At 37.1% G+C, this 9,369-nt stretch overlaps 1 protein-coding gene across 1 annotated transcript in view; it reads left to right on the top strand.

Annotated features, from left to right (window-relative positions):
• Positions 1-670: 670 nt before the first annotated feature.
• Positions 671-9,369, top strand: part of YAP1 (Yes-associated protein 1) — a gene marked incomplete at its 5' end in the record, with an annotated part of 91,056 nt that continues 82,357 nt past the window's right edge. The window contains one exon of the mRNA XM_009889405.1: positions 671-924. Coding sequence (XP_009887707.1) covers positions 671-924 — 254 coding nt within the window. The remainder of the gene's footprint in view (positions 925-9,369) is intronic.

Here is a 9,369-nt window from a genome sequence, read left to right as displayed (position 1 = left end):
GGAAACAGCATGGCCAGACTCTTTATAAGGTCCCCATACCGTTATAGTGCAGTTTGTGTGCAGGTTAGGAAATTTTGTGTTCAGTGGTGTTGTATAGTATGGGGTTTTTTTTATGGTTGATTTCAGGAGTCTTCCTCTGTTGGAGCTCACTGCTGTCGATTGGTATTTCTTTGTTGCTTTTCTCCTTGTGTAATCGCTTAAACCTCTGTAGAAGGTGTCTGTGTGGGTGCCCTTGCACCCCCACACCCCATTTCAAAAGGAGAGTGGGAAATTAACTCTTCCAGCAGCAAGTGGGTGCCATGGGATTGGGTGGCGCAGTCCAGTAATGAACCATGCGATATAACTGTATGGGGTCTACTGACAGCAGGCATGTTTTTTTTCTTAAGCCTGCACCAAGGAGTAAAAATTTTAGTTTTCAAAATAAAACTAAAGGCACTTAGCACATACTTATAGTTAATATTTCTTGACTTACACAAGGGCTTTTGTGATGCTAATTAACCAACCTACTTGGTTAGGCTCTCTTGCTCAGTAACAACTGGAAAATAACCAGAACTTTAAAAGAATGGCTAACTTTAGACTTTCTTCTGAAAGATTTGTTTAAAGTGAAATGTATTCTGACAGCTGCGTTTCTGCTGAAATATAAGAAGCTTAATGGGAATAATTTCACTCCTGGCAGGCCAGCACTGATGCAGGGACAGCAGGCGCCCTGACCCCTCAGCACGTTCGAGCTCATTCCTCTCCAGCATCGCTGCAGCTGGGAGCTGTGTCTCCAGGGACACTTACACCCTCTGGAGTAGTGACTGGACCCGGAGCACCATCTTCTCAACATCTCCGCCAGTCTTCATTTGAGATCCCTGATGACGTACCTTTGCCACCAGGCTGGGAGATGGCTAAGACGCCGTCTGGACAGAGATACTTCCTTAAGTAAGTAAAACTTATTTTCAGCTAGCTGTATCTCTGGTAGGGTTTTTTTTGTTGATTGGTTTGTTTTTTTACAGTCTTTGAATTTTAGTAAATTTCACTGTGTTTAAAATACTTATTTTTAAAAACACGCTCCTGATTTCAAGTAGGAGATCCTACCACTTCAGTATTTCTTCCATATCAACTCTCTGCTTTTTCTGAAAACTGTATGGTACTCTGAATGTTTATCCTATCTTAATCTTAGCTAAAGAATGTTATCCGTTATATTGTATGCTAAACATCAGTGAAATGCACATAGTGATTTTTAAACAATGTGAGTTTTGGATTTGCTGAATCTTGCCAGAATTCTCATGTGGGTGGAAATGCATTTTACCTCATTTTCATGATACAGATGTAAAAATATAGAGCAACTGTAGAAACTGTTGTAGTGAGATTATATCTGGATTTCTTATGTTTTTAATAAGGACAATTGTGTAAGTATGCAATCAAAACATTTTTGCCTGCTCTCTACTCATAAGGAAATTAGTCTATGTGTTTGATTGCAGTATTTGGGTCTGTAACTCTTAACTCGTCTACATTCCCTGCAGTGAAAGGGAAATTGCAGAACGTCTAACATTGTTTCTTGTTCTTACAGCTGTAGCTTTTTCACACAGTGAAATTAGTATCACCTTTTCTATAACTGAAGAGAGGTTACACATGCCAGCCATCTGACACCTAATCCATCAGGGAGCATTTTCTTTTATGCTGCGTAGTTTTCTAAAACAGCAGGAGCTTGTCCTTCTTTCTGAAAGTGTGCCCACCAAGACACATAATTGGCTTTCAAATATTTTGACTATATTTTGAACACTTTATTCAACTGCAGGTCTCTAAATAACCCATTATATGTCATTTTCAGGGCTGCGAGAGGGGAGGGGCAGCACAGTGTGTTATTTATGTAAAACTTATTTTAGCCAAGAAAAACATCTTTATCCCAACCTTTCTTGCTAAAACATTGTTGTTAATATGTGCATTTGATTGAAGTAGTTGAGTTTGTAGCTTCAAAAACAAATTGTCTGCAAGGAAAATGGAATTTGCAGAACTACTTAAAACTGTTTCTTGTTCCTGTAGTGGTGGTGTTTCCATACAGAGGAATTAGCATCACTTTTTTTTTTAACCAAAAAGAGGTTACAGGAGTTGTCTGACATTATTTGAGCCTGAAGATTACTTTTTGTAAACAATTGTTCTGTATTAGGAATGCAAAAATGAGCATTAGCTGTAGATCTTGAAGACATGGTATTTTCTTTGGTGAAGTTTAATAAATCAGCATATTCTAGAATGTGATCTCTTCAGTTGACACAAATAGATTTTTTTTAGAACTGTGTAAGTTTATGCCATTTGAGAACTGTAGCTCATTGGACCTTGAGGAAAGCACAGACTGAATTTTGAAATGAAAAGCAAACTTTGTTTTGACTGTACTAGTGAGAGCTCTTGAAGAGCAGGTTATGAAGCATGAAAAATAGATAGTTGATTTTTAAGTTTTACTGTCACAAGTGTTTGGTTTTGATAAAGCTGTCAATTTTACAGAAAATAAAACCGCTTAAGAGATGCAAAATGTCTTCATGCTCTTATCGATTTTCAAAATTATGCTCATTCAGATGAAATCAGAGTGAAAGATTTGTTCTTGGAAAGCTTTTCTGCAGTTTCATTATTACCACAAAAAATCTTTTCCTCTTTTCCTGCAAGTTTTTTTATCCTTTCTTGGTGTCCTGGTATCCATTTCAAAGGGTCAGGTTTCAGCAAGAACAATAAAGAGCCTGAGACTGGAAAGTACACACAAGTCTGGCAAACTCATCTGCATGAGCAAGATAGTTTGTTCTCAAGCAGACATCCAAAGTAAATGATTGAAAGAGCTGCTAGCTGTGAAGGATGTGTCTTGAAGGGGAAAGGAGTGGAAACAAACCAGGTTGTTAGGAAGAAAAATAAAGGCTGTACTTTTTGAACCTCTCCCTGCTGGGTCACATGCTGACCTTGGGAGATTTTAAACGGCTTAATGGGCTGTTTTCTTTTGGCTTTCCTTGGGTGATGCTGTGGTATGGGAGAGTCTAATGAGGACAGTTCTGAAGGCTCTCTTCACACTTGAACATTTATTGTTGTTCCTAAAATGTTGTTTAATACTATCTATAGGTGAGATCTACCAGCTTCATTGGAATTCATGAAGATTTGTAACAAACACTTCAAGTACTAGCAAAATGTTTGCTTTGTATGTTTAGGAAATCTAATGAAAAGTGAGAATTGAGTAGCAAGTTTGGATTTCAGAAGCTTTTTTCAGTGTTGAGTAGTAAGGTCTTATACCTACAGGCCCATTAAAGCTCATGTCGCGTCTATACCTTACACGTTTGCTTGAAGCGTGAGTACTAAGATTCCTGATACTAAATACATTTAATGTAGTTCCTTCTACCATATGCAGATTTTTGATGTCTCTTCCAAGTATTCTGCTTTTTTGTTGGATTGGCTGCATTGCTCTTTGTTTCCATTTGCTCTGTTCTGTAGCCACTCCATGAACAGTCTGGTAATCAGGCTCTAGAAAGATCTTTGCAGAATAGGTAACACTATTAGATTTTTTCCAGATGTCGGTAAGCCTTATGGTTATAGTTATCATAATATACTACAGTGCAAACAGAGTAATATAAAATTGAGTACTGTACTTAATACAGTCTGGAATATAGTCACTTCCACTAATCAATGGGTCAAGCACTGCAAATGTAGTAGTCTGTGCAAAGAAATGAAAATAGTATGTTTGAGAGAGAAAATACTTGTCTGTATATGTAGATACAGAGAGAGTTATTTGGCCAGATATTTTATATACACACCACGCATGTATCCATATATATTAAAGGAGGGTGAGAGTGGTAGTGTAGGGTCTGAACTAGAATTACTCTTGTAAATCAGTCTGTCATCTAGATAAAGAGACCCCTTCATGTATGAATGCCCAAAATATGATTTGCCAGAATTCCACTCATTAGCATTCATCTCACTATTATGAATAGGACTCCCGAGTATAATTTTCCATTAGAGAAAATGCATATGATTTTGGCCAGTGAGTTAAGACACACTTGCTGTACAGCTGGTAAAACTAATACTATTTTTTACTGAAACTGCTACTTAAATAGAACTCATAAGAAGACTTGCCTGGTTAGTGAGTGGTCATGTCTGAGTCATCTCAGCATTGCTGCGTAGTGTGCTTTAGCCCATTCTTAAACATGAAGGAGAAAAGACTCGCTTGGTTTGTGTGGCGATGTCAACTGCATTGCTTTTTAACCACTTCCTGTTAGCCAGCTGCTGGTTGACATTTCGGTGAACTGTGGAGAAAGACAGGGGATCGCTCTCTAGGCAAAAGATAATATGCCATGGGAGTAGCAGACAACAACGTGCAGAAAGAAAAAATAAGTTTCACTTAATTTTAGAATTACTCTATCGTTTTATCTTAGTTATGCTTTTAATTCTGACAAAGCTTGTGTAATACCTCATCTCGTTTTGTAGCATGAGGGAAAGTTAACTGATTGTCCAGCAAATAAGTCTTGTAATTATTTTTTCCTACAGGAAGTAGTTCTTGCAAGCAGTTTATCAACAACTTCCTATTTTTTTTTCTGTGAAGTGTTGAATGACTTCCTGAAGGAGGCCAAAGTGGTTTTCATTAGTATCTGTGGGTGTGTTTGAGGTGTTTACCCATCTGGCAGAAACCTTAGAAATAGATTAATGTTACACATTTCTTATGTGCTCTGTACAGAGGTATGGCTTTAGATTTATGAAACCAAACCATTTTAAGATAACAGGGAAGTTCATTGCTATGCTTTTTTTTTTTTTTCCCCCTCACGTCACACATGAAAAGTATCCAGCCATGCTGTTAAATTTCTCCGTAATCCTTTTTCTTTTGCCCCTGACTGGAACCATGCACTGCACCAATATCATCTGCTCCCCTCCTCCTCCTCTCCCCCCCACCCCACCAGATTAATCTTACTCTTCCAGGGCAGATGATGTTTGTTGGAAAAACTGCTGCCGCAGTTGCATATTTTATTGAATACCTTAATTTACTGGTGAAATGCATATTCCGAATCATCTGTTAAAGTGAGTCCTTATGTTTATGGTTCTATAGTTCAGGCTAGTTTGTCATTAAAAGAGCTGTATTGTTGGAAACTGAAACTGCAACCACTACTTTTGATGAGTTTGTCCACTTTTTCATGGTTTTTATACTAGAAAGCAGTTAAAAATTTTTGTTTGCTACATTTTATGTGTAATATGTCAAATAATTTTCATTTTTATATTGATGACTTCTGACTGTTTATGAAAATATTCATAGTATGCCAAACAGACTCTACAAAAAAAAAAAAAAGAAATTTGTGCAGGGCAAAATGGGCACTGGCAGTTTCAGAACATAGCTGGAGGAAAGAAATATTAGTTAAAAAGCTTTTGAAGTAAAACATGCTGTGGTATGTTTTAGGCAACTTAAGATTTTTTTTTTTTTTTTGTCTTGGAAGACAGTCATAATACTACTGATTGTATAGCTTTACTTCTACCTCTTACTTGAAGAGTCCTGAGAAAGAACAATGATGCAAACTATTTTGAATTTGCAGTTGTACTAAAGATTGCCATGTCTTTAAAAGGGCGGAGGAAGAATAAGGGCAAACCTGCCGTACTTGTGTTAGCACTGAGACTGGGCTGGGAGGAAGATGAAAGTACATCTTCAGCCCTCTGAATTCCAAGAACTTGCAGCCAGCTAAGTGGGTGGGCATCAGCGAAAGCCATGGCACATGGTGCTTTTCTTGTGTTTAGTTTTGTTTTGCATAAGAAAAATTGTAAATAATGATATCCATGCATTCAATACCCTGCCATACAAGGTGATTTTACAAGATTATTCCAAAAACAGTTTAATAAGTGTGATTTCAGGTAAACTGAAAACATCTTCTGCAATTCTGCTTATTAAAGATTTTGTCAGGTTACATTTGGTTAAAAGTAGTAGCATCAAGCTCTGTGGGAGCAATTATACCGCTATGGAACCACTTCTGTTTTCTTAGGTCTTGACCTCTTCTAAAGACAAACAAGAATTTGATATAAATCAAGATGAGTGTCTTCTGAACTCCCTTATCCTTTTGCCTTTCTTCCTGTATGTTGAAGATGGCAAAGAATTATAGTTGTGGTTTTTTTAGTAGTCATCTGTTTTGTAGCATAGGGTAATCTGTAACCCATCAGTCACATCATGGAAATTCCTACTCAATAGAAAGCAGTAAAATAATAGGAGGATGTTAATTTGAAAGTTCCCATGAAAGTAAGACAGGCACGCCCCCACTGGTCTCCAAAAAGTACTTCTAATGGGTAAAATGCAATTGAACTGATCAGTGGCATATGTAGGTAAAATCATACCTACTTTACAAGATTCATCTCTCACTCTTTTATCTTTCCTCTTTTGGAAATGAAAAAAAAACCCAAAACAAAAAAAACCCAGTTGCTTTAAAATTCCAGATATAAAGACTCCGTTTATAGTTTGTTCAGTTTCCCTCTGTAATTGTGGCACAGCAGCTGCAAATTTTTAAAAGCTGACACAGAACAAGCAAAGTGGATTTTTCACTCAGTTTATGCATTTTTACAGTAGATTTTCAGATAAAGTAACTTACTAGCACTGGGAATGCTGAAATACTTAACTGCAGGACCTAATTTGGGTCACATGTAAAATTAAAGCAGAGTTCCTAGTTTGCTCCTGAAGAAACATTTTCACATACCAGACACAAGCAGTTACTGGATGATGCCCAGGAGAGCACGATGCGTTACTCAGGGTTGAGATACAAGATTAACTGTTAAAACTAGGCTGATACTAACTACAAACAATTTCTTTCAGGCTCTTGATTAAGACTAGACACCTCCCACGGCAGCTAACCAAAGAAAAAAAACAAAATGATGTAAACAGCTATAGAGAGCTGTCAGCCAAAACTAGAGATGTTTCTCTTCTTTTTATATGTGGCCAGACCACTGCATGTGTTTATCTTCGTAGCTGGGAACAAATTCAGATGATGTAATTAGATTTAGCTTAACCTTTTGAAACCGTAGCAACTCAGTTCTATTAATTTTGGGTCCTTGTATTTTTATAAATTCCAGCATATTTGCATTTATTGTTTATACAGTCCAGTCCAAACATACATACGCAGTAAAACTCATTAATGGTGGAACTCGCTGTCTTGCAACTTAAGATTAAACACTGTTCCCTAAGGTGAGGTGTGTTTTTTTTTTTTTAATTTTCTTCCTTTTTTTTTTTCTCTCCCCCCTGCAACAAGCTGTGCATGATTATGTAAACCCTAATATTTAAATGAGTCGGTTTCTCTTCTAAATTCTAAAGAAAATTTCACTTGGCTGAATGCAGGCAATTTACAGGAGATTTCTGTGAGTAGCGGTCCTCTGGCAGGTGCCCCTAGGGATGTGGTCAGGGTATTGTGTAGTTGACCCAAGAGAAAGACAGAATTGTCTGTAGGGGAAATTTGACAGCCTGGGGGTTAGTATAATGTGAAACAAAATTCATGGAGGAGTCTGTGTGTTGGAATGTTATCATATAGATGCCATGTAATGGCAGGACATTCTCACAAACAACTTGCTGAACCTCATTTTGATTTAGGGCTGTACTGGGAAATTTACCAGATAAATTGTTAAGCATTTAAATAGGAACCTAGAGCATGGGGGAAATTTGTCTCAATTATGAAAATGATACCTAATAGGTGTTTTCTTTTTTGTAAATAAAACTGGAGTTTTATTTGGAGAACAAGAGTTTTTGAAAGACGTGACTAAGCTGTGCCACTGCTTCATGGCCTCTTGAAGTGCTTCTTGGAGTCTGTTTTCTGGGATTCACTCTTCTGGTGCTTTATTTGGCTTTTAACTAAGTTACTTCGGGCTGTGTTTCAGGCAAGTATAGCTAGGTTTTCTAAATTGCTGGTTAAGTCAAGCTAATAATATAAAGCTGCCTTGTAAAGTAAGACTTTTACAAGTATACTGCCTGTCAGTCATGCTAGTTGCTAAGGAAACAAAGCTGTCTTGAAAACAGTCTTGGACTTTGATTTAATTTCATTAATGAGACTTTGCTGTGTCATAGTGAAAGACCAGATCCTTTTTGTTGAGTATCTGACATGCTGTTTGGTAACTTAAATCAGTGTTCCTGGTTAAGTTTACTTATTGATTATTACATTGAAGTTGTGAAGCCGGTTTTTGGTTTGTTTTTTTTTTTTTTTCTTCCCCCTGCTGTACTGTTTTATGGCAAAGTCAAGTAAAGGTCATTTGCTATTGCTGGTTTATCTCCAATGGGTTCTGATTTATGGAGAGCTTTGTTGGAAGTCCGTCTGCGCTACACAAGTTTATCTAAATAGTGTTACTCCTTTAAGGATGCCTTTCCCTTTCTGATTACCTGTTGTAACTGAAAAGCTAAGTAAACTTTTTGCCTTTTCTGAATATGTTGTAAAATTAGACATTTATGACATAATTAAACATTATCTGAAAGCAAACAAGCGTAGGTTGTATAGGTAAAATGGAATTCTTTGGGTAAAGGAAAGAAAGACAACTCACAGGTATATTTTTCTCCTGTCACTTCTTATTTTTGTTTTTTAATTTGTTGTTCCTATTTGAAAAGCTTGGTTGGCAAGTCCTCTGCAGTTACTTTCATCCCAACGTTTGTATAGATGGTGAGAAATAGAGTAAAAGAGAAATTTCTTTCTGTATTTACTAACTATGCTGATGGTATAGTTAATATAGTTGGTAGACCTAAACAACCAGTGCACACACAATTCAGTGGTGATTTTTATTTATTTTTTTATTTAGAAAACCTTTGTCATTGTCAGAGTAACCAGCTTTGCATGAGTTGAGGATATGAAATAAGATGTATGTCAGATTACACCTTTTTAAGTATAAAAGGCTGTTACAAAGAAAAGGTGAAAGGAACTTGGAAGGATGTTCTACACCCAACTTTACAGGCTTTTTTAATATATATATGAAAAATGTGTTGGTAGGGAAAAAAAAAAGTAATACTGTGCTTTAATTGTTTACGTGTCCATTGACTTCTGTGCTGGTCTTTGGGTCAGGATGAATTATAATCGTTTAACAATAAAAACTTTTAAATACTTCCAGTCTTCAGTGAAAACAGTGAATAGCACATTCCATGGGTACAGGGCTTTGTACACAGGAGCCTGACTAAGCTAAAACTGCCTGTGTTCTAGTTTGTGTATGGTTAGATTTTGTGAGAGCTTTTTGTTACGCTGCTGTTGACATAATTATACGTATGTTATCATCAGAGTAGAGCCCTATTTCATTTTACAGAATCACAGAATGGTCAGGGTTGGAGGGGACCTCTGGAGATCATCTAGTCCAACCCCCGCCAGAGCAGGGTCACCTACAGCAGGTTGCACAGGACGGCGTCCAGGCGGGTTTTGAATGTCTCCAGAG

The sequence above is a fragment of the Charadrius vociferus genome, unplaced genomic scaffold (assembly GCF_000708025.1).
Source record: "Charadrius vociferus isolate BGI_N301 unplaced genomic scaffold, ASM70802v2 scaffold87, whole genome shotgun sequence".
Taxonomy (NCBI): domain Eukaryota; kingdom Metazoa; phylum Chordata; class Aves; order Charadriiformes; family Charadriidae; genus Charadrius; species Charadrius vociferus.
This window is presented reverse-complemented; position numbering and strand designations above follow the sequence as displayed.